General features: G+C 58.9%; 2 protein-coding genes across 3 annotated transcripts in view; one reads left to right on the top strand and one right to left on the bottom strand.

Annotated features, from left to right (window-relative positions):
• SLC6A6 (solute carrier family 6 member 6) overlaps positions 1 to 11,723 on the top strand; it is a 53,007-nt gene extending 41,284 nt beyond the window's left edge. For both annotated transcript variants that reach the window (XM_069497663.1, XM_069497662.1), the window contains exons 9-14: positions 2,724 to 2,836; positions 7,356 to 7,493; positions 7,940 to 8,042; positions 8,674 to 8,774; positions 10,324 to 10,494; positions 11,515 to 11,723. In XM_069497663.1, coding sequence (XP_069353764.1) covers positions 2,724 to 2,836; positions 7,356 to 7,493; positions 7,940 to 8,042; positions 8,674 to 8,774; positions 10,324 to 10,494; positions 11,515 to 11,658 — 770 coding nt within the window. In that variant the 3' untranslated portion in view covers positions 11,659 to 11,723. The remainder of the gene's footprint in view (positions 1 to 2,723; positions 2,837 to 7,355; positions 7,494 to 7,939; positions 8,043 to 8,673; positions 8,775 to 10,323; positions 10,495 to 11,514) is intronic.
• Positions 11,724 to 17,266: 5,543 nt separating this feature from the next.
• Positions 17,267 to 23,785, bottom strand: part of GRIP2 (glutamate receptor interacting protein 2) — a 32,049-nt gene continuing 25,530 nt past the window's right edge. Inside the window, exons 21-24 of the mRNA XM_069497661.1 lie at positions 22,936 to 23,041; positions 21,521 to 21,664; positions 19,896 to 20,042; positions 17,267 to 18,318 (exon numbers count right to left, since the gene is read on the bottom strand). Of these exons, the coding sequence (XP_069353762.1) occupies positions 18,160 to 18,318; positions 19,896 to 20,042; positions 21,521 to 21,664; positions 22,936 to 23,041 (556 nt within the window). The 3' untranslated portion in view covers positions 17,267 to 18,159. The remainder of the gene's footprint in view (positions 18,319 to 19,895; positions 20,043 to 21,520; positions 21,665 to 22,935; positions 23,042 to 23,785) is intronic.

The following is a 23,785-nucleotide window of genomic DNA, read 5'->3' as shown; positions in this document are numbered from 1 at the left end:
TCCGGAGCCCCCCTGCAAGGTGGTTCTGGACCCTGAGAATGACACAGGGTCTCTCGTTGCGGGAATCTCCATGTCCCAGGCGCCCAGGGTCCAGGACCTGGCTTTGGTTGCTTGTCGTCCCGGGCCAGCAGGTTTAAAACTGGAGTGACTTGGATTCTAGGGTCACCTTAGGGCCCCCAGTGTCCCCAAAGCCCACCTTTCCGGCTTCCCCACTCTTCCTCAGCCCTGCCCGGTTGGTTCACTTGGAGGGTGATGTTTGGTTGCCCGGGACGGTTGGTTATGTTGCGCACTGAGCCACCAAGCCCCCCCTCCTCCCCGACACCTGCTGGAGGCAGGGGAGGGTCCTGGGCTGAGGCGCCTTCCAAGCAGAGGGGACCGTAAGAGGGAGGGGACTCCAGGGGCCACCTCAGGCCGGGGCTGGGCACAGCTAGAGTCCCTGCCCAGCCCCAGTGTCTTTTGCTTTTGGAACGTGAGAGAACCTTCCAGCTCCTGGTTCTAGAACCCCAGCCTCGGAGGCTCAACAGAGCACCTTGGCTTTGCGCGTCCAGACGTCCACTTCGCGGTTGAGCAGAGCCGGCGCCAGACCCCCGTCCCCGGCGCCCCCTGTCCCCACGCTAGAGCTTCAGACGCCCCCGACACCGCACCCAAGGCAGGCGGGAAACTGAGGACGCGGGAGAGAATTCCAGAAGCGCCCCCATCCCGCTGGGAGTTTGCAGTTAGGATGGAGAGGCGGGTGGGGGGGCCGGCTGTCGACCCACTGCGCGTGAACTTGACCCTGCTCCGTGGACAGCTAGTAGGTCGTCAGCCTCGCCTGTCGTCTCCTTCCCGGCCACTTTCCGAGACACTTTGTCATTTGTTCCCCGAGGTGATGTCTAAACAAGCCAGGAACCCGCAGGGTGATTATTTCTCTAATAAGCTTTTAACGAGCACCTTGGAAGCGCCTTTGAACGACATAATTATGCCACTTAATGGAATGCAAACAGGACATCAGCATGGGCCGCAGAGAGGCGCCCCCGGGGGTGCTGGGAGCGGCCTGGGGTCGCTTGTCCTGGACGTGTGACCCTCTGTCTCTCTCTGGAGTCACCGTGCTCTTGCTGCTCGAGAAAGATGCTCAGACCGCGTCCCGGGAAAAGGCAAACCCGAAACACAGACACGGGCGCATGTTGGGAATCCTCACAGCGCCCCCGCGGGACGGGGTGGCGGGGACCCCGGGTGACATCGGCCTTCGTCACTCTTGGCGTGGACCAGTCAGGGCCGGAGCTGACGTTGCCGTGGGGACCGGCCGGGACCCCCCAGACTAGGCACAGACTCCACGGCTTTGGATGCCAACTATGGCTCTGATTCCAAAGTCCTGGAACGGGGAGGGGACACATTTTTTTGAGCCCAGCCCTTGTCCCCTTCGAGCAGCTCTGGGCCTGGGAGGGGCCCCCGGCCCGGCCCACCCCCTTCTTGGGGCATTTTTCAAGCATCACGGCCACCAAGCCTGTCGCCGCCGCCAGAGAACGCTAACTTTGGTGGCATTTTCCCAGAACGAGGGGACTCTGGTTTGTGGAAAGGGCCCACCACGTTGGGGACCGTCCACGCCGTAGAACGTGGCTTCCGGTTCCAACCTATGGCAAAGTCTGTTTTTTCATTCTTAAACTTTGCATTTTGTTCCCGACACTTGCTTAAAAAAAAAAAAAAAAAAAAAAAAATCTTCCTCATTTCCTGCTCTTTTCTGGCCGTTTTTTTTTTTTTTTTTTGCTTTTCCCGTTTGAATTTTCTTTCTTTATCTTTTTTTCTTTTCTCTCTTTTTCTTAGTTGTAAATTTTACTTTATTTTATTTTTTTTTTTATTTTATTTTTTAGCCCGGGGCCCCTGGAGGCCTCCTTTCCTTTGCTGCCCCCAACCGATTCTCGGACCCCCCGGTCTGAGTTGACAGGATTCCTTTCCCCCTGGCGGCTGCTTTCAGACGGGCTGGGGACAGGAGGGGACATTTCCGGGTGTCTCCAGAACGAGGCCCAGCAGAAAGGCACTGAGCTGACAGAGTCCCCTCTTTGGAAACCCAAAGCCCTTTTTCTAGAGAAACCGTGTCTGCCCACGGCAGAGAATCCGAGCCCCAGGCGGCTCCCCGGGAGCTGTTGGTGGCTGTCGGGGACACAGAGAGGACCCGGTAGGATGAGGGTTTGAGAGCAGGCTGGGGGTCTCACGCGCCCCGTCCCCCTGCGCCCGCCCCCACCCCCGTCCCTCCCGCGTGGGCCCCACCCAGCCAGGGCAGGCGCGGCCGATGCTGCCTGGACAGACGTGTGTCCCCCCGCGTGTGGCTCTGTGACCTTTTTCTGTCCCCTCGTGCAAGATTTTCGCCGTTAACTCAAAACGCGGAGAACTTTTCCGTGCAAACAAAAAGCAGCAGATCTCGCCCCTTCGCGTCGTTCCAGCAGATTCTGCTGGTGTGGGAGGTGGACGGGGAGCGGGGGGTCCTGCTTTTCCGGGAGCCCCCGGCCGCGTCCTGTCCCCAAGTAACCAGGGTCCGAGCGGGTCCGCCCTGGGGAGAGGCCACTCGTGCGCCCCCCGTGGGACACGGAGGCTAGAACCGGGCAGGCGTCCGGGCCCGGCCTGTCCCCGCGTTGGGGTGTGGGGGGACCCGCCGGGGGTCCCTGCGGGGGCCGCGGTGTTTCCCGGTGGCTTCGGCCGCTGATGTCTGTCCTCCCTTGTCCCCTGCCCCATTCTCTCTCCCGCTGTAGGGCCCGGCTTGGCCTTCATCGCGTACCCCAAAGCCGTGACCATGATGCCGCTGCCCACGTTCTGGTCCATCCTCTTCTTCATCATGCTGCTCCTGCTCGGGCTGGACAGCCAGGTGCGTGCGCGCGGCCAGCGGGGGGCCCGGGGGACTGTCCCTTTTGTGGGGGGTGACTCTGCGGGGGGCCCCCTTGTTGGCGCTGGGAGGGGGTCAGTCCCCTGGGGGCGGCCGCCGGAAGGCGAGTGGCCGCTGGGACAGACCCGTGACCGCCCGCGTCTGGCCTTAGGGTCCCCAGCCCCCCAGCACGTGACGCTGGGCAGGCCTCCTCCTCTCTGAGCCTCAGTTTACCCATCTGGTAGATGGGTGTGATTGTGGCCACCTCTGAGCCTCGGTTTACCCGTCTGGTGAATGGGTGTGATTATGGCCACCTCTGAGCCTCAGTTTACCCATCTGGTAAATGGGTGTGATTTTGGCCACCTCTGAGCCTCAGTTTACCCATCTGGTAGATGGGTGTGATTGTGGCCACCTCTGAGCCTCGGTTTACCCGTCTGGTGAATGGGTGTGATTATGGCCACCTCTGAGCCTCAGTTTACCCATCTGGTAAATGGGTGTGATTTTGGCCACCTCTGAGCCTCAGTTTACCCATCTGGTAGATGGGTGTGATTGTGGCCACCTCTGAGCCTCGGTTTACCCGTCTGGTGAATGGGTGTGATTTTGGCCACCTCTGAGCCTCGGTTTACCCGTCTGGTACATGGGTGTGATTTTAGCCACCTCTGAGCCTCGGTTTACCCGTCTGGTAAATGGGTGTGATTATGGCCACCTCTGAGCCTCAGTTTACCCATCTGGTAGATGGGTGTGATTGTAGCCACCTCTGAGTCTCGGTTTACCCGTCTGGTAGATGGGTGTGATTATGGCCACCTCTGAGCCTCAGTTTACCTGTCTGGTGAATGGGTGTGATTATGGCCACCTCTGAGCCTCAGTTTACCCATCTGGTAAATGGGTGTGATTGTAGCCACCTCTGAGCCTCAGTTTATCCGTCTGGTGAATGGGTGTGATTATGGCCACCTCTGAGCCTCGGTTTACCAATCTGGTACATGGGTGTGATTGTAGCCACCTCTGAGCCTCGGTTTATCCGTCTGATGAATGGGTGTGATTTTGGCCACTTCTGAGCCTCAGTTTACCCGTCTGGTACATGGGTGTGATTATGGCCACCTCTGAGCCTCAGTTTACCCGTCTGGTACATGGGTGTGATTTTGGCCACCTCTGAGCCTCAGTTTACCCGTCTGGTACATGGGTGTGATTTTGGCCACCTCTGAGCCTCAGTTTACCCGTCTGGTACATGGGTGTGATTTTGGCCACCTCTGAGCCTCAGTTTACCCGTCTGGTACATGGGTGTGATTATGGCCACCTCTGAGCCTCAGTTTACCCATCTGGTACATGGGTGTGATTTTGGCCACCTCTGAGCCTCGGTTTACCCGTCTGGTACATGGGTGTGATTATGGCCACCTCTGAGCCTCGGTTTACCCATCTGGTAGATGGGTGTGATTATGGCCACCTCTGAGCCTCGGTTTACCCATCTGGTAGATGGGTGTGATTGTGGCCACCTCTGAGCCTCGGTTTACCCGTCTGGTAAATGGGTGTGATTATAGCCACCTCTGAACTTCAGTTTACCCGTCTGGTAAAAGGGTGTGATTATAGCCATGGGGTCGAACGGCCTCGTGGAAAGTCTTGGGGTCCACTGAGACCCCAGGAGAGCCCTCTGCCGGCCTCCCCAGGGGTCCCAGGCTTCACAGCCATGGCCCAGGGTCGGCCCCCCGTCCTCAGGGGGGGCGTAGAGCTGGGGAGGAGGGAAGTCCGAGGAAAGAGGCTGCAGAGGGGGGAGGCCGCCGGCCGGCGGGGTCAAGAGCACAGCGGAGGATTTGGCAGGAAGGGGACCGGGCTTAGCGGGGAAGACAGAAATGCAAACATCGGGGAGACGGACAGACAAAACGCTTTGCGGCTGCGGCTGGAGCCGTGTCTACAAGGACGGGCCCCCCGTTAATCATCGCTGGGTATGAGTCCGGCCCGCCGGGCCCCCCCCCCCCGCCACGCCAGTGGCTTCTAGAACTTCTCCCAGAGCTGGAGGAAAAAGGAAAAAAAAATCAGAGGTTAATAAATGACAACCCACGATGTCCTCCTGGGCTCAAACCAGGGGACTTTGGGTTTGGAGGTGGCTGCTCCGTGCGTGGGCAGAGGGGGTTGCGGGGCGGATTTTGTGTCCAGGACAACGGGGGGCTGCTGGGGTCGTGCCCTCAACACCAGCTCCCGAATCTGGTGGTGTCCCCATCCACGGGGACTGTCACCACGCTGCTGTCAGGCGAGGAAACGCAGGCTTGGTTGGAGCAGGAATCCGGCCAGAGCCGCACGCAGCTGGGGAAGGGGCTGCCTGTCCCCCGAGACCGTCTGTCACCTGCTAGTTTGGCCCCGCTGGCCGCGGCTGCGCGGGCTGGCGGAGGGCGGGCATCTCGGGGACCGCGGGGACCTTGGGGTGTGTGCTGGGCTCGGCCCGCCCCGCAGCGACTGTGGGTCTCCTGTCCCTAAAGCCCCCGTCTCGGAAAAGGAAAGAACCTTTGTTTTGTCTTTTTTTTTTTAACTCCTTTGGAAGCTTAAGGTCTGAGTCCAGGCTTCTGCTTTGCAACTTTGCAAAGAGTCACATTGTCACCATGTCACCATGGGCAGCCCCAGAAGGTAGCCGATGACGCGGGGAGGCCGCGTTGGTCGGCAGGGCGGTTTGGGGGTGGCCGTGCAGGCTCCAAAATGCTTCTGCGCAGCCCTGGAGCCCCCAAGGGTGGCTTCTAGGACGGTGCTGGAGAAACACGTGCAGCTCAAGGCGGGTGGAGGCGAAGCCGGCTGCGAACTTAGCCGCGAGATTCTGGGACCCGTCGGTCGGGCACCGTTGGTCACACCGACCACGATCGGGGCCCTCGGGTGAAGCTTTCCGCCCCCGTTTAAAAATCCAGGTTGCTGGCCGGGCGCGGGGGCTCACGCCTGGCATCCCAGCACTCTGGGGAGACCAGCCTGGACAACATAGCAAGACCCCGTCTCTAAATAAAATACAAAAAATCAGGCCGGCCGCGTGCGGTGGCTCAGGCCTGTCATCCCAGCACTCTGGGAGGCCGAGGCGGGAGGATCGCTCAAGGTCAGGAGTTCGAGACCAGCCTGAGCAAGAGCGAGACCCCGTCTCTACTAAAAATAGAAAGAAAATAGCCAAAAAACTATAAATATATATAGAAAAAAATGAGCCGGGCGTGGTGGTGCATGCCTGTCGTCCCAGCTACTCGGGAGGCTGAGGCAGGAGGATCGCTTGAGCCCAGGAATCTGAGGCTGCTGTGAGCGAGGCTGACACCACGGCACTCTAGCCCGGGCGACAGAGCCAGACTCTGTCTCCAAAAAAAAAATAAAAATAAAATAAAAAATAAAAAATCCAGGTTGCTCTCTACGTAAATATACATAATATAAGGGACGTCCCTACGTAAATATTAGGGACGATCTCCAAGACACATTGTTAGGCACCAAGACGGGAAGATTTAGAAGGCTGAGAATCAGCCTAGATATACGGAGAGAACTTCTCAAATTAGCTTATTTTTTTATTTTTATTTTTTTTAATTCCTCATTTATTTATGTATGTATCATACATTTATTTAATTAATTTATTTATTTAATTTATTTATTTTATTTTATTTTTTATTTATTTTTATTTTTATTTTTTATTATTTTATTTTATTTTTTAAATTTAATTTTATTTATTTTTTTTAATTTTTTAATTTTTTAATTTTATTTATTTTTTTAATTTTTTTTTAATTTTTTTAATTTTTTAATTTTTTTATTTTTTTATTTATTTATTTTTTATTTTTATTTTTTTATTTTTATTTATTTTTATTTATTTTTAAATTAGCTCCTTAAATCAGCCAAAAGTCACAGGCGGCTTAAACGCGCCCGGGCACGTGTGCAAAATTCTTTCATGGGCCTTGTGACCCCCAAAGGGTTAAAAGCCACGTGTGTGTGTGTGTGTGTGTGTGTGTGTTTCTGACCTTAACCGCCCTCCGTTCCACTCGTGGGGAAACTGAGGCTCCCACGTGCCCCGGCTCACCCAGCCAGTCAGGGCTGAGGTCCCCCCCCCCAGTGCCCCGTGCGTCGCCTGCGTGCTGGGCAGCCGCGTGAGTCCGGCTGGACTCGGCACTCAAGGCCCCAGAGACGAGCGTGGCGCCACCGCTGCCCTCGGAGAGGACAGAGGCCAAGGGCGGAGGTTGTCATGGCAACACACGGGGGCCACTGAGCATGCCCAGCTGGGGGGGGGGGAGGTTTGGGCTTCGGAGAAGCTGTCGTTCCAGAGCTGAGTCTTGCACGAGGCGGGAAGGGTTTTTGGCGGCAGGAACAGCCTAAGCAAAGACACAGAGGTGCAGAGCGCGTGGTGAGCGCGACGAGGGCCACCGTGGCTCAGCCGCGCGGCCCCCAAGAGGTGACAGGCGGGACTCCTGCCCGGGGGAGCCTGGAAGAGCAGGCTCGCGTGTTGGGACGTGACTGTCCCCTCCGAGCAGCGGGCAGGCGCCGGCCATGTGCCACTGAGCGGCTCTCTCCTCCTCTCCCCCCTGCTCAGTTTGTTGAAGTCGAGGGACAGATCACGTCCTTGGTGGACCTTTGCCCGTCCTTCCTCATGAAGGGACATCACCGGGAAGTCTTCATCGCCGTGATGTGCAGCATCAGCTACCTTCTGGGGCTGCCCATGGTGACAGAGGTACGTGGCCCCCGCGCCCTGGGCTGGGGGGCTGGCGACCCAGATGCCCCGGCTGAAAGCCGCGGAGGGTGGGGAGAGAGGACCCGGGAGAGGCGCATCTCCCGACCCCACCCGCGTGGGTTCCCTGTCGGCCACATTTGGTCGCAAGCACCTCCCTCTAGAGGAGCCATCGTTTTGCCAAGACACGTTCCGCTTTGATTTTTCTGTGTGTGTGTGTGTGTGTGTGTGTGGGTGTGTTTACTTACGTGTGTCAAACATGACGTCGAACATGTCTTTATCCATTTATCTGATCATCATATCACTGCCCACTTTTCTCTTGTGGGGGGAGGTGTTTTAGTTCTTATTGATTCGCCAGAGCTCTTTATATAGGAAGGCAATTACGGACCAACTAACGAATCTGTCTTCTCTGCGGTTTTGTTTTTTTTTTTGTTTTTTTCCTTCCGCAGGGTGGCATGTATGTGTTCCAACTGTTTGACTACTATGCAGCTAGCGGCGTATGCCTCTTGTGGGTGGCATTCTTTGAATGTTTTGTTATTGCGTGGATATACGGTGAGTATAGTTTTTTTTTTGTTTGTTTGTTGTTGTTGTTTTTTGTTTTTTGGTTTTTTTTGTTTTTTTATGGTTTTGGTTTTGTTTTTTGGTTTTTTTTTGTTTTTTTATGGTTTTGTTTTTTGTTTTTTGGTTTTTTTTTTTTGTTTTTTTATGGTTTTGGTTTTGTTTTTTGTTTTTTGGGGTTTTTTTTTGTTTTTTTATGGTTTTTTTTTTGTTTGTTTGTTTGTTTGTTTTTTGTTTTTTTTTTTGTTTTTTTTTTGCATATCCTTTTCCGCGTTTCTCCTTCGGGCCTCGACGTGCAAGCTTCAGAGGCAGAAATTCTAACGGGGATTGAGTCTGAGTTGAACGGGAAGGAGAAATCCTCTACCTAATGTCATAGCGACATTGCCGATTCTGCCACTGCCGAAGGCACCAAGTGTGACCGTGCGTCTTGGCAAACACAGAACTTGGTTGTGTGCACGGGGGTCTGTCTCTGGGGTCCCGGACGGGTCCATTTTGACCCTCCGATTGGTCACGCTGGGATCCAAGGTTGCCAGGGAAGCACGCAGGCCGCCCGGTTACAGCTGGGTCCCAGGCAGATGTCAGCCACGCTCGTGTCTGTACGACGCTGAGCTTCCGTCTCCCGCAGGCGGTGACAACTTTTACGACGGCATCGAGGACATGATCGGCTACCGGCCCGGGCCCTGGATGAAGTACAGCTGGGCGGTGATCACGCCGGTTCTCTGCGTGGTGAGTTCGAGCCCGCCCCGGGCAGGGCAAATGCCACGTGGCGCTTGGGTTTAGCGACCAGCCACCTCCGCATGCACGCACGCAGGCCAGACTGACTCGGCCCTGCTGTCGACCCACTGTGAGACCTCAGTTTCCCCGCTTGGAAATTGGGGAGACTCGGAAGCGGGGCTCGAGCGGCCGCCGAGAGCTCTCAGGCTGTGCCTGTCATTTAATGGGATCGTGGCTTAGCCCCCCCGCCCAAGGTGCCGGTTTTTGCCCCATAAAAATAAATCAGCATGGCGGCCACCAGCCACCATTGTTGAGTTTGTCGTTGGAGGTGAATCGATTGGCCGGCCCGTGTTCTCATCCTTGTTTAATATTCGTGGGCAGCCACTTGGACCCTCAGTCTCCTTCTCGCTCCCTCCCTGGGGCGTTGGATAGGTCAGAGGATAGATTAGTCCCTTCTCATCCTCGTTTAATATTCATGGGCAGCCACTTGGACCCTCAGTCTCCTTCTCGCTCCCTCCCTGGGGCGTTGGATAGATCACAGGATAGATGAGTCTCCGTCTTCTCATCCTCATTTAATATTTGTGGGCGACTCCTCTCACCACTTGGACCCTCGGTCTCCTTGTCACTCCCTCCCTGGGGCGTTGGATAGGTCAGAGGATAGATTAGTCTCTGTCTTCTCATTCTTGTTTAATATTCGTGGGCAACTCCTCTCACCACTTGGACCCTCGGTCTCCTTCTCACTCCCTCCCTGGGGCATTGGATAGATCAGAGGATAGATGAGTCTCCGTCTTCTCATCCTCGTTTAATATTTGTGGGCAACCACTTGGACCCTCGGTCTCTTTCTCCCTCCCTCCCTGGGGCGTCGGATAGATCAGAGGATAGATTAGTCTCCGTCTTCTCATCCTCGTTTAATATTTGTGGGCAACCACTTGGACCCTCAGTCTCCTCCTCCCTCCCTCCCTGGGGCGTTGGGTAGATCAGAGGATAGATTAGTCTCCGTCTTCTCATCCTCGTTTAATATTTGTGGGCAACCACTTGGACCCTCAGTCTCCTCCTCCCTCCCTCCCTGGGGCGTTGGGTAGATCAGAGGATAGATTAGTCTCCGTCTTCTCATCCTCGTTTAATATTTGTGGGCAACCACTTGGACCCTCGGTCTCTTTCTCCCTCCCTCCCTGGGGCGTCGGATAGATCAGAGCCTGCAGGCCGAGGTGGTGGGATGAAGTCACCCTCGTGGGCGAGGAACGTGACGTGGGCACGTGCTGTTCGGAGCCTCCTCCGGCTTGGGGGGAGCCCAGGGCAGCCCCCACCTGGGCCTCACCCAGACCTGCCCTCCCTCTGGGCCGAAGCAGAAGCCACCGGTCCCCAGGCCAGGCTTAGCGGCTCCTCTCAGACGGAAACGGAGGGGGCTGTGCAAAGGCCCTGAGGCAGGAGGCTGGGGAGCCGGAAGGAGCTCGGAGCGGCTGGAGTGTAGACGGGGGTGGGGGAGGCGGGACGGGACAGGGCAGTGGGGGCCAGGGCCGTGGCTGGGGCCCCTCTGCTGACCACCCGCGTCCTCCCACAGGGCTGTTTCATCTTCTCCCTGGTCAAGTACGTGCCCCTCACCTACAACAAGACCTACGTGTACCCCACCTGGGCCATCGGGCTGGGCTGGGTGCTGGCCCTGTCATCCATGCTGTGCATCCCCCTGGTCATCGTCATCCGCCTCTACCAGACGGAGGGGCCGTTCCTCGCGGTGAGCGCGTGGGCGCCGGGGCCGCGGGAGGCCAGAGCCGGCCAGTCGGTTGTGGGTTTGCTGTGTGACCTTGGCCAAGTCGCTTGCCCTCTCTGAGCCCTCCACCCCGCAGTGCCTACCGGCGTGGCCGAGATGAGGGGCAGGAGCGTGCACGGTCGGGAGAGTGAGAGGGAAGACAGTTCCTGGAGGGTCCCGGGCTCTTTCCGAGAAATTCTTTCCTCAGAATCTCTCTTAACCTTTGGGCTCCAGCCAGCTCCAGGATTGCGCTGGTTTGTTCTGGGCTGTTTTTTATTGTTATTCGCTTTTAAAAACCTGGAGCCAGGATGTCCCGGGGCCCTGGCTGCCCCCCTAGGGGACAGAGTCTCACTCTGTCGCCCGGGCTAGAGTGCTGTGGCGTCAGCCTCACTCACAGCAACCTCAGACTCCTGGGCTCAAGCGATCCTCCTGCCTCGGCCTCCCGAGTAGCTGGGACGACAGGCATGCGCCACCACACCCGGCTCATTTTTCTTTTTTGTAGAGATAGGGTCTTGCTATGTTGTCCAGGCTGGCCTTAAACTCCGAGGCTCAAGCCATCCTCCTGCCTCAGCCTCCCGAGTAGCTGGGACTACAGGCATGCGCCACCACGCCCGGCTCATTTTTCTCTATATATTCTTAGTTGTCCAGCTAATTTCTTTCTATTTTTAGTAGAGACGGGGTCTCGCTCTTGCTCAGGCTGGTCTCGAACTCCTGACCTCGAGCACATTAGAGGTTGTGAGTCCCCCGTCCCTGGAGGTATGTAAGCAGGGCTTGGCCAAGGAAACTACCAGCCAGGAATTCTGCCCCCAAGGCAGGGCCTGGTGAGACCTCAGGAGACCTTCATCCAACTCCTTTACCTCCAGAAAGGGCAAAACCAGGAGGCCCAGAGAGGGCGATCAGTTTGCCGAGGGCCACACAGCGCACCAGCCGGTTCGGCGGGGAGGGAGTGAGGTAGCCGTCGTGGGAGGTAATCAAGCCCGACTCCTCCCCGTCTTCCCCCTGCAGAGAGTCAAGTACCTGCTGACCCCGAGGGAGCCGAACCGCTGGGCGGTGGAGCGCGAGGGCGCCATCCCGTACAACTCGCACACCCTGGCCATGAACGGCGCACTCATGAAACCCACGCACATCGTCGTGGAGACCATGATGTGAGCTCTCTCTGGTCGTCGGGGCCCGGCCGCTTCTCCTGCTGTTTACTAACATTTAGATTCTCCTAGGACCAGGTTTACAGAGCTTTAAATTTGCACTAGGATTTTTTTTTTTTTTTTTTTTGTAATTGTCACAGAAAAATCGGTGATCGTGTGTACGTGTGTATGTGTGTGCGTATCATGTGTGTGCGTGTGCGTGTGTGTGTGCGTGTGTGTGTTTTGTTTCGATCTGGGGATATTTTGTACAAAAAGAAAAAAAAAACGCACAAAAAAAAACAAAACAAAACAAACAAAAACCCGAGAGGCGGAGCTTTCGTACCGAATTCGATGTATTTTATGGAAACTTGGTAAACTTTTTCTTTGTATCGTTTTTTTTTTCTTTTTTAACATACAACTATATATAGACGCTTCGAGATCGTCCTATACTTTTTAACCACTTGAATCGATCCTCTTGCCAGCAATAGATTTTTTTTCAAAAGCAAAAATTCTTCGGTGCTCCTGGAGGTGGCGGCAAGTTCTGCCCGGAAAAATGCAAAATGGGAGTTTTTTTTTCCCCTGGGGCGGCCGACCGGGTCTTAAAGGTGCGGTACCCTCCGAGGCCCGGAGCAGGTGGAAGGAAGGAGGAGAGAGGGTCCCCCCTGTCCCCCCCTTCGAGCTGGCAGACCCAGAGGGACAGGAGAAAGGGAGGCCACATCGCACGTGGCTTGTCTCTGGCCAGAAGAGAGATGTCACCTTAGCCTGTAATGTCACCAAGCCTGCAAGTGACAGTGACTCACTAGAGCCCCACTGCAGCCGACTGAGGGTCAGTAGGGTTCGAGGCTGGTGGGATCGAGGCTCACGGCTCCCCCTGGCGACAGGACGTGTCCCCCCTAAGACACACTCCAGGCAGAAGGGACCGCAGGGTGGCCCAGCAGGAGCCGGGGGGACCCCCGATAGGTGGGCCCGGATAGGGGGCGTTTGAATGGGGTCCTGGTGGCTCTGTCATCCCCAAGACGACATCTCTCAGCGTCCCCGGAGCTGCCTGCAGGAGCCAAGTGTGGTTTTGAGGGAGGAGGGGACCAAAGCATGTGTCCCCAAGCGGGCGGGTGGCCCGGTGTTAGAGAAGGGTGCTTTGCTTGTCTCTCCTGTCTCTCCACCCTCCGCTCCGTCCCCATGTCCCCGAGGCCGGGAGACACCCCCTGACAAGCTGTTGTTCCAGGTGCCACCCGGGGCCCCTCGCTTTGGGCCGGGGACGTCCATTTGGGGACGCGGTCCCAAAACGCCGCTCAGAATTCGTTCGGGCACAAAGGCAGCCCTTGGTGGTGACCCGGGATAAAACAAAGCTGTTCGTTTCAAAACCCCGGAACAGGTGGCGCCAGGGGACGGAGGAGAGACAGACGAGGGGCAAGAGAAGTTTCTAGAAGGTCGGGGTTATGACGGGGCTGGCAGAGACCCAGCAGGGAAGGTATCGCACCTTTAAAACCCCGCGTGTGGGAAACACCTCCCGTCCCAGCCCCCACGTGGACCTCAACTGTGCCATTTGGGGACGGTCACTTCCGAGTTCAGAGTCTGAACGAGACGGACAAGTGACAAGTGACTTCCCCGGGGGGGTGCGGAGCGCGGAGTCCGGCCTGGGGTTAGGGGCTCTCAGAATCCCAGAAACTCCGTCCCCAGATCCGGGAGGGGACGGGACCCGCCGGCGTCCCCCTCCCAAGGGACAACTGCTGAACGTCGCCTTTGGCAGGGGGGACACATTTCTCCGTTTCCAAAGCGATCTCCTCTGCCAAACGACACCCCCGACCCTGTTCCAAACTGTCCGATTCCGGAATGTTCCGGAATGTTCCGGAATGTTCCTGTTCTATCTGTGGTTGCTGTTGCGTCTGAATTGAGTGGACCGTTTTTTTTTGTTTTGTTTTGTTTTTTGTGGTTTTTTTTTTTTTGCCTAATTTTATCAGAGTAGCCTTGTGACCCGTTTTTTTTTTTTCGTGTCATGTGACTTTCGTGAACTAACCACTGTCGCTGATTGAGGACAGGTGACACAGGGAGGAAGGGCGTTGGCAGGCAGTGGCTACTTGGGCATTCGTGGTCCTTTCGGTCTATGTCCCCTGTCCCCTGTCCCCGTCCCGGAACTCGTACCCGGTGAAAAGGCCACAGCATTCGGATGGGGACGGAGGTCACCACGTTCTGGAGGCGGCTGAGCAGGGCGTCACCCTTGGATTCCCAGACCAAATTCGAGACCAAAGACACACGCAGCAGACCAGGTCCCCCGGGGCCCGGCCTGGGAGGAAGGTCGGCCACGTCCCCAAGCCCACGGCCGCCCGCCACCCGGCTCTGGGACCCCGTGAGGATGCCCCAGCTCCAGGGTGTCCCCAGATAAACAGAGCTTCATTAGAGCTCGTGATTCCGTCCCCGCTGTCCCCGGAGGACGGCAGAGCCCCCGGCCTGACCCAACGCACTTGTTGCCAGTGGGGAAACTGAGGCCCGGCGAGGCGCCGTGAGCCAGAGTGGAACCGGACCCAGTTCCAGCCGTGGGTTCTCCGAGGGGCATGCAGGGGGTGACAAGCGTGTGATCGGGGTGGCGGGGGGCGGGACAAAGCCAGGGACAGAGGTCCCCGGCCCTTCCTGACAACCAAAGACAAGCCTCTGTGAGGACGGACACACCCTGCCACATGGGGTCGGGGACGAAGGGGAAGCCACTCCCGTCCCCGGCCCCCTCCGACCGTCCTCGCGGGCCAGCTGTCCCCCAGCTGTGGTGGCCGAGCCAGGTGGCTCCGGTCACAGGCAGAAGAGGCCAGCCGCCCCCCTGCCCCCCAGGCTGGACATCCACGGGCTCGGGGTAAATACCACCGTGGGAAAAAAAAAAATCCATCAATGCAAAAAAAAAAAAAACGCAACACGCACAAAAAAAACAGATAGCAAAACTGGGAGACGGGTGGGCAGCCCAGAAGCCAGGGGGACAGGGTCCCTCTGTGTCTCTCTCTGTGTGTCCCTCTCTGCCTGACCCCGGCTTTAACCCGGGCAAGTTCCCGCTGTTCTCCGCTGGGTGTCACTGCAGACAACATCTGACGCCGATCGTTACAGATCTGACCGCAAATTGGGACGGTTGCCCGAATTTCTTTCCTTACCCGGTGAATCTTCCAGTCCCGTGAGTCCCTATTTAGCACAGGAGAAAGCGGAGAGTCTGGCTCTTGCCTCCTTTTCCAGAAATATGTCTGGCTCATCAGGACATGTTGGTTTTTTTTTTTTTTTAAAAAAAAAAAACCAACTTCAAAATATTTTTCAGATATTTTAAACTTTTGTACAAAAAAAAAAAAAAAAAAAAAAAAACGCAGGAAAAACCAACCCACAAGAGACTTTTTTGAGGAGGGACGTTTGTATCTGAACAAGACCGTTGGTGTGTGAGTCCGTCTCGCGGTATCCAGGCTTTGTGTACAAATTGTTCTATGATCCGAAACCCTGCGTGTAGCAGGGTTGGTTTTTTTTTTTCTGTTTGTTTGTTTGTTTCTTCTTTGCTTTTTAGATAACTATGTATATCGATATTTTAAATTCATCTTTTTTGCTTTTTTTAGAGGAGTTTGTAATCACCTTATAACATGAGAATAAACATTTCGTTTTTAAAATCCAACACGTGTGGGTTCTGTTTTGGGGGAGGCAGGTTTTGGGGGTTTTTTTTTTCCTTGTGTTTGGAAAATACGCTCTGCGGTTGACAAAGCAGCTCTCGGGCCGACCCCAGAACGGTCTTCAGAGGTGGGTATCATCGGGCAAGGGTAGAGGCTCACGGGGGGAAAAGTGAGTCACTCCAGGGCACCCTGAGGGTCAGGGGAAGAGTCTATACCCGGGTGCCCCCGGGGCTTGCGCTCAAGTCCTGTCTCCATCCTTTTGCTGTGTGTCCTCGGGCAAGTAACTCAACCTCTCTGTGCCTTGTCTCCCCACCCAGGCTACAGGGGCTCCGGACAGCACGTGCCACTCACTGGCCTCAGGGACTGTCCCCTGCACAGAGAGCCAAGCCACGGCCCCTGCCCGAGCCCTCAGTTTGATCCCTGCCACCGCCAAGCCAGTCTCCACCCCCAGGCCCCTTCCAGATCTCCTTTATCCTCCTTCAACCCGCCAAGCCAGTTCCTACCCCAGGGCCTTTGCACTTGCTGTGCCTTCTGCGTGGGGTGGCTCTATCCATTGTGCCGTTTTGCACTTTTACACTCTTGAAATAATTCTTTTTTTGGAGACAGAGTGTCGCTCTGTGGCCCGGGCTAGAGTGCTGTGGCCTCGCTCACAGCAGCCTCAGACTCCTGGGCTCAAGCCATCCTCCTGCCTCAGCCTCCCGAGTAGCTGGGACTACAGGCATGCACCACCACGCCTGGCTGATTTTTCTTTTTTGTAGAGATGGGGTCTTGCTATGTTGTCCAGGCTGGCCTCAAACTCCGGGGCTCAAGCCATCCTCCTGCCTCAGCCTCCCGAGTAGCTGGGATTACAGGCATGCGCCACCACGCCCGGCTAATCTTTTTTTCCTATTTTTAGGTGCCCATCTAATTTATTTTTACTTTTAGTAGAGACGGGGGGGGGGGGGGTCCTCGCTCTTGCTCAGGCTGGTCTCGAACTCCTGACCTCGAGTGATCCTCCCGCCTCGGCCTCCCCGAGTGCCGGGGTGACAGGCGTGAGCCCCCGCGCCCGGCCAAATGGCAGACTTTTTGAATGAATTAATGAATTCATCAAAAACCCAGGATTAAAAAAAAAAACCAATACTCTAGGTGCATTTCAATCATTTTATTAAAAAAAACAAAATCATCCCAATAGCACCCCGCCCCCAAGTCACGGCAGCCCCTGGTGGCACAAAGATTTACACGTGGCCCCGAGCAGACCCGTATCCGTGGGGACAGCCCCGGCGCCCTAAGAAAACCCCGTGTAGAAAAATACTTTACAAGGAATATGCTCTAATCTCAGCCAGAGAAAAATACAGCTTTGGGGGGCGTTGGGGTCAGGGCGACATGTCGCAGGGGCTGTACCCAAAATGCATAGGCAGGCGGGACGCTCACCGGGGACTGGGGGGTGTCAGGGAGGAACCGTCCCCAAGGGAAGCCAGGAGAAATATTGCATATGAGGAGGCCGGCGTGGCGGGGACGGCCACCCTGCGCCCGATTGCATATGACAACAGGGGACACGTGGCGGACGCCTCAGCCCGGGGAGGGAGGGGATGGGGGTCGGAGTTGGGGGTGTGTCGTCCCTGTCCTGGAGTCCTGGAGTCAACGCAGCCGTCCCGAGCCGAGAGGCCCTGAGAGAATGTCCCGTGCAGCCCTGTGACGTAACAGAGGTCCAGAGAGGCTGAGCCACCTGCCCAACGTCACACAGCGGTGGCTGCTGGCAGCCCGGAGCCGCATCTCTGCTGGGCAGCCCTCCACCCCGAAGGGGACGGCTCTTGGCTTTTGCCGGGAGTCCCTGTGACGGGCGGGTGACGTCCTTTCACGCTGACGTTTGCACGAGAATCAACAGCCCCGAGGTGGGACCTAGGGAGCAGAGGAAGGTGGTGGAGGGAGGCAGGCTCGCAAGGGACAGGAGGGAGGACGTGGTTCTGGCCCTGACCCGGGGGGCCCGTATCTGCCCCCTGAGACCCCCCCCTTTATGAGCCGGGCCGGGGGCCACCTCCATCCCCCGGGGGTGTCACACCCCGGACCACAGGTGGAGGAAACCTGGGCCCTTCTCAGAATGCAAACGGGGTTCTGGTTGGTGGACACGGAGAGAAGTGACTTTAAGGGCTGCTGGTGCGTCCAGAATAAAGTCCCTCCGAGTGGCCACTTGGGACACCGTCCCCACCCGCTTGGACCCAGAACCGCAGCCGAAGTCACAGCAGCTTTGGACCAAGACGCCGAGGGGACACAATCGCTTGGCCACCGGTTCCCGACACGCCGGGCTCCGAGTCTCCTAAGTGGGGCTGGGACGCTCGGAAGCACAGGGGTCCCCGAACCGGCGAGCCCCAAACGCCACAAGTCTGGAGACGGGAAAGAGCCGGGTCCCTACCCAGAGCCGCAGCCTCTCTGGGGACAGGTGTGGCGCCAAAACGACCTGGGCCGGCGCGGAGGTATCCCGGGAAGGCCTCGCACCCGGACTCCCGAGTGGTGCCCGCTTGCTTACCTCCCATGACGGGGAGCTCACTCCTCCCCGGCAGCTCATTCCAGCTCCACGGCTGGAACGGAACGGAAGGAGAAGGGGAGCCGGGTCTTCCCCACACCTGGGACGTCCCCCAGGGAAGGCCCTGCAGGGACCCGGGGTGTCCCCAGGGGCACCCCTGGGCTGAGCAGCCGGTGCCGGCCCCGCTCAGCTGGGCAATCTTGGAGCCCCAACTTGGCGACAGAGACAGGTGTCACTGGGGGTGGGGACCTCCGTGCCTGGCGCCCCGGTCACCGCAGAACTGGGAACAGAGACCAGGTCCCCTCCCTGGCTCGGGGGCCGCCGGACCACCGGGTGCACCAGGGCAGCGGTGGCTTCTCCGGCCCGGCCACGACGGGGTTAGCGAGTCTGAGGCCACGTGCCAATGTCACAGCATCCGGGGACTGCTGCGGCCGGGGGCTCGGGGGGCCCGGCCAGCCTGGGCCAGCGGGTTGCGGCTGATGACAAGGTCCAGCACGTCGCCCGCCCCTGCCAGGAGCGGCACCGCCAGGCAGCAGTCGAAGTCCCGTGTGCGCACGCGGTCCACCTGCAGGGTGCACAGCCGGGAGGACAGCGTGGAGGAGGCGTCAGGGGACGGAGGAGGAGGAGGAAGGGGAGGGGCTGGGGATCACGTGATCTAAACCGTGGGTCCCGCCCGGCCCCGGCACAAGGTCATGTCCCCAACCCTCGCGCGCAGGGGACATCCTGCCTCCCCGGTGGGGTCCCTTGCAACCCCTGCGCTTCGGTCTCGGCAGAGAAAGTTCTAGATCGCCTGCTCCCGTCTGCAGGGCTGGTCGCACCGTTGCCTCGTTGCCACTGCGCGTGGCCTTGGCGGGAACTCTCCGCGTCGGGCACGCGCTGCCGGGTTCCTCCCTGCGCACCGGGACGGAGCGTGTCCGCTCAGAATAAACGGGACTTGGAACAGCCCCGTCGGGGCGGGGAAAAACCTGAACTAACGGAGGATAAATGACGGCGGAAACCACATCGACAGCCGGACGCGAGAAAGGGCGGCCCCAGGTGGCCGCGGGGATGTGCCGCATTTCCCATGCTCCCTCGCGGCTGCGCCTTTCGGATGGCTGGTCCACTTCCCGGGATCCTTCGCGGCTGGGACGCTCGCACGGTGCGCTGGTGCACTTCCTGGTCCACTTCCGGGCTCCCTCACAGCTGCGCCTTTCGCACGACTGGTCCACTTCCGGGGCTCCCTAGTGGCTGCGTCGCTCACATGGTTGGTCCACTTCCCGGTCCACTTCCGGGGCTCCCTAGTGGCTGCGTCGCTCACATGGCTGGTCCACTTCCTAGTCCACTTCCGGGCTCCCTCGCAGCTGCGCCTTTCGCACGACGGGGCCACTTCCTGGTCCACTTCCCGGCCTCCCCCGCGGCTGGGCCACTTCCTGGTCCGCTTCCTGGGTTCCCTCGCAGCCGGGCCGCTCATGCTCCTGGTCCACTTCCCAGCCTCCCTCGCGGCTGGGCCACTTCCTGGTCCACTTCCCGGGCTCCCCCGTGGCTGGGCCTATAGAACGACTGGTCCACTTCCCGGGATCCTTCGCGGCTGCGCCTTTCGCACGACTCGTTCACTTCCTGGTTCACCTCCGGGCTCCCTCGGGGCTGCGTCGCTCGCACGGCTGGGCCACTTCCTGGTCCACTTCCGGGCTCCCCAGCGGCTGGGCCGTTCGCACGGCTGGGCCACTTCCGGGCTCCCCAGCTCGCACGACCACTCCACTTCCTGGTCCACTTCCCGGGCTCCCTCGCGGCCGGGCCAATCACACTCCTGGTCCACTTCCCAGCCTCCCTCGCGGCTGATCCACTTCCCGGTCCACTTCCCGGCCTCCCTCGCGGCCGGGTTGCAAACCCGGGTGCGATTTTCCATCTTGTCTCCTCCGTGGAGTCCGCGGACGGCGTGTGACTTAGATGGGCCATGGCAGTCGGTGGACCCGGCCCACGGGGACACGCGGTGCACGTGACAAACACAAGTTTGTGCGCGTCCCGCCGCCGGGGTGCGGGTGGTCTGTTCCCGCCACGTGACTGCGCTGACCTCGCTCACACGACCTGTGCTGTCATCGCTGTCCGCCCGCCCCGGGGCCGGGGACGAGGCCACCCCCCGTGTCCCCGCCGCCCCGGCCTTACCTGAAGGACCCTGTCGAAGGGCCGGAGGCCCCCGCGCTGGGCCGGCCCGCCGGGGCGCACGGTGTGCACGTAGACGCCCCGCTCCAGGACGCCGTCCGACACGCTGAACCCGAAGTCCCTCCGCGCGGGGTCCTTGCGCAGCGTCACCTGGGGACACGAGAGCACGCGGGTCCTGGGCGCAGCCGCCGTGGGCACCGCCGCCCGCCGCCCCCGGCGTTGCTGCTGCCCGCGCAGGTGGCTTTGGGTTTCGTCTTTGACACAGAGTCTCGCTCTGTCGCCCGGGCCGGGCGCCGTGTCCTCAGCCTCGCTCACAGCGCTGGGGGGAGGCCGGGGCGGGAGGATCGCTCGAGGCCGGGGGTTCGAGACCAGCCTGAGCAAGAGCGAGACCCCGTCGCTACTGAAAATAGAAAGAAATGAGCTGGACAGCTAAAAATATGTATAGAAAAAATGAGCCGGGCGTGGTGGCACATGCCTGTCGTCCCAGCTACTCTCACAGTCCCAGCTACTCCCGCAGTCCCAGCTACTCCTCTAGTCCCAGCTACTCCCGCAGTCCCAGCTACTCCCACAGTCCCAGCTGCTCCCCCAGTCCCAGCTACTCCCCTAGTCCCAGCTACTCCCACAGTCCCAGCTGCTCCCCCAGTCCCAGCTACTCCCCTAGTCCCAGCTACTCCCACAGTCCCAGCTACTCCCCTAGTCCCAGCTACTCCCACAGTCCCAGCTGCTCCCCCAGTCCCAGCTACTCCCCTAGTCCCAGCTACTCCCACAGTCCCAGCTGCTCCCCCAGTCCCAGCTGCTCCCCCAGTCCCAGCTGCTCCCCCAGTCCCAGCTGCTCCCCCAGTCCCAGCTACTCCCGCAGTCCCAGCTACTCCTCCAGTCCCAGCTACTCCTCTAGTCCCAGCTACTCCCGCAGTCCCAGCTACTCCTCCAGTCCCAGCTGCTCCCCTAGTCCCAGCTACTCCCACAGTCCCAGCTGCTCCCCCAGTCCCAGCTGCTCCCCCAGTCCCAGCTGCTCCCCCAGTCCCAGCTACTCCCGCAGTCCCAGCTACTCCCGCAGTCCCAGCTACTCCTCCAGTCCCAGCTACTCCTCTGGTCCCAGCTACTCCCACAGTCCCAGCTGCTCCCCCAGTCCCAGCTGCTCCCCCAGTCCCAGCTGCTCCCCCAGTCCCAGCTGCTCCCGCAGTCCCAGCTGCTCCCGCAGTCCCAGCTACTCCTCCAGTCCCAGCTGCTCCCGCAGTCCCAGCTGCTCCCCCAGTCCCAGCTGCTCCCCCAGTCCCAGCTACTCCTCCAGTCCCAGCTGCTCCTCCAGTCCCAGCTGCTCCCCCAGTCCCAGCTGCTCCCCCAGTCCCAGCTGCTCCCACAGTCCCAGCTGCTCCCGCAGTCCCAGCTGCTCCCCCAGTCCCAGCTACTCCTCTAGTCCCAGCTACTCGGGAGGCTGAGGCAGGAGGATCGCTTGAGCGAGGAGTCTGAGGTTGCTGTGAGCGAGGCTGAGGCCACGGCACTCTAGCCCGGGCGACAGAGCAAGATTCTGTCTCAAAAAAAAAAAAACCCCAGCCCAGAGAGGGGCGGGGCGAGGGTAGGTCCTCACGGCACCAGGACGGGGGTCCAGCCCCCCACTCCGTGCCCACCTTGTGCATCTCCAAGGCCGTCGGCAGCAGCAGCTCCCGCATCTCTTCGGGGGCAGCTCGCGCCTCCCGCCCCCCGCGCCGGGGCTGGCGGCCAGGCCTCCGCTCGCGAGCCGCGCTCTGCCCGCTGCCCGTCCTGATCGAAGCCTGCGGGGGACACGGCCCTTCTCTCAGGCGCCCGCTCTGCGCCGGTCTCTACTGCGGAGTGAGGCAGCTCAATGCCACTGTGCCCCCATTTGACAGATGAGGACACTGAGGCTTAGAGAGCTACGACCTGAACCCTACGGTCTAGCTCCAACGTCAGGGCTTTTAACGGCTCTGCTGTCCTGCTCACTGCAAACATAAATATGATAAAATTACACGCCGCAGGTGATGTCACAGAGGTGAGGCACGCAGGGAGGGACAGGTGCCTCTGGGCTGGTGGGAGGGGTCAGGGAAGGCGAAATCGGGAAGATGAGGAGGAAGAGGTGGGGGAAGAGAGTCCGTGGCGGCAGGAACAGCACGTGCAAAGGCCCTGCGGCAGCCTGTGGAGTCCAGTAAGAACCGTGAACTTGGTCTCAAGAGCAGCAGGGAGACCCTGGGGGACATCAGGAGGGACGGGGGAGGGGACGAGGTCAGACATGGGGATCTAGAAGCATCTTCCAGCTGCCACGCAGAGCCTGCACCGCCAGGATACGAAGGGAGGCCGGGAGGGAGACTGGTTAGGGACCAGGTAGTTGTCTAAGCAAAGGACAATGGCATTGGGGACAAGGACAGCGATCGGGGAACGGGAGAAGAGACAGACTTCCGTATCTTGGGATCAAAGAATGACTAAGACACAGAATCGGGGAGTCCCGGTATCACGGGCTCTTGGCCCCCCCTGGCATGGCAAGAATTCCAGGATTTCCAGTTAAAAATGCAAACCGAGCCGATCCGGGAAGTTCCGATCTCCCTCCAAACACGCAGAGGTGGTGGCTTTAAAATTTTTTTTTAAATCGAGATTTAAAACGTTGGGAATTGGGAGGTACAAGGTTTCCTCTTGGGGCGCTGCACATGTCCTGGGACTAGTGTTGCCGACTGCACAACACGATGAATCTACGAAAGCCACTAAATTGTACCCGCGAATCTGGTTAAAATGGTCCATTCGATGTGTGCATTGTAGCTCGATAAACAAAAAAAATTTAAAAGTGAGCGTCCTTCAAAAAGAAAGTAAAAATAAAGTAAAAAGGGAAAGTACGGACCCCAGGCGCCGTACCAGCATGGTGTTGGTCAGACGTGCACACATAGGCGTGCACACCCCGTTACATGGAGGATGCCTAGGTCAATCCAGGCATGCACACACATGATCCCAGCAACACGCCGGCCTCCCGTGGCGCACACCCCCAGCGTGCCCAGCCCCTGGTGTCCCCGCACGCCGGGCCCGGGGCGGGCGGCCGTACCTCGAGTTCCCTCAGCAGCTCCGACTGGCCACACGACTCCAGGTCTTCCAGGGCCTCCCCAAACACGCGCCAGAAGCCCTCGTCCGGGGCCGGGCCGGGGACTGGGCTGCAACGTAGGAACCAGAGAAGGTCACCTCCGGGCGGGCGGGCAGGCGGGCACGCTGGGGTCTCCTGAGGAATCTTCGGGGACAGGGGGCGCCCAGCGTCGCGCTCAAGGGACCGGAGGGCGCAAAGGCAGGCGGGCGGGCTGGGCAGGCGGGCGTCCTCGGTGGTATCGCTGGGGCCCCCGGGGCAGTGGTGGGTGACACAGGACTAGACAAGACGCGGTTAAGGGCCACCAGGACTGTCCGTGACCGGTTAGAACAGGGGTAGGTGAGACGGGGCGCGGAGCGGTGACACGGGACGCCTGGGAAGAGAGACAGACGGACAGACAGACAGACAGACAGACAGGAGATCCAATGGTACAGCCCCCCCGAGGTCAGCCGCGGCCCCGCCCGGACACATGGCACCGTGGGACAGGGACAGAGCTGGAACCAGCCAGGACACACACACACACACACACACACACGGATGGAGAGGAGGGAACCCTTCCCACACCATCTGTCACAGCTCGTACGAGCCCGTTGTCACCTGTCACACTGAGAGCTAACGGTTCACATTGTCACAACGCCGCTCGCCATTTGCGGGGTCCTCGGCGTTGACAAGGTTTGCAGAGCGCAAGCTCGTGCAATGCACGCCGGCGTCACTCGCTAAGGGCGCCTCGGGCGCGGGGACTCGTTGCCGCCTCCCCTTCCCGTTTTACAGATGGGGAAACTGAGGTCGGACGACATTCGCTTCCCTCAAGCGTGAC

The sequence above is a fragment of the Eulemur rufifrons genome, chromosome 22 (genome assembly GCF_041146395.1).
Source record: "Eulemur rufifrons isolate Redbay chromosome 22, OSU_ERuf_1, whole genome shotgun sequence".
Classification (NCBI taxonomy): domain Eukaryota; kingdom Metazoa; phylum Chordata; class Mammalia; order Primates; family Lemuridae; genus Eulemur; species Eulemur rufifrons.
Note: the sequence above shows the minus strand (reverse complement) of the source record. Positions and strands in the feature narration are given on the sequence as shown.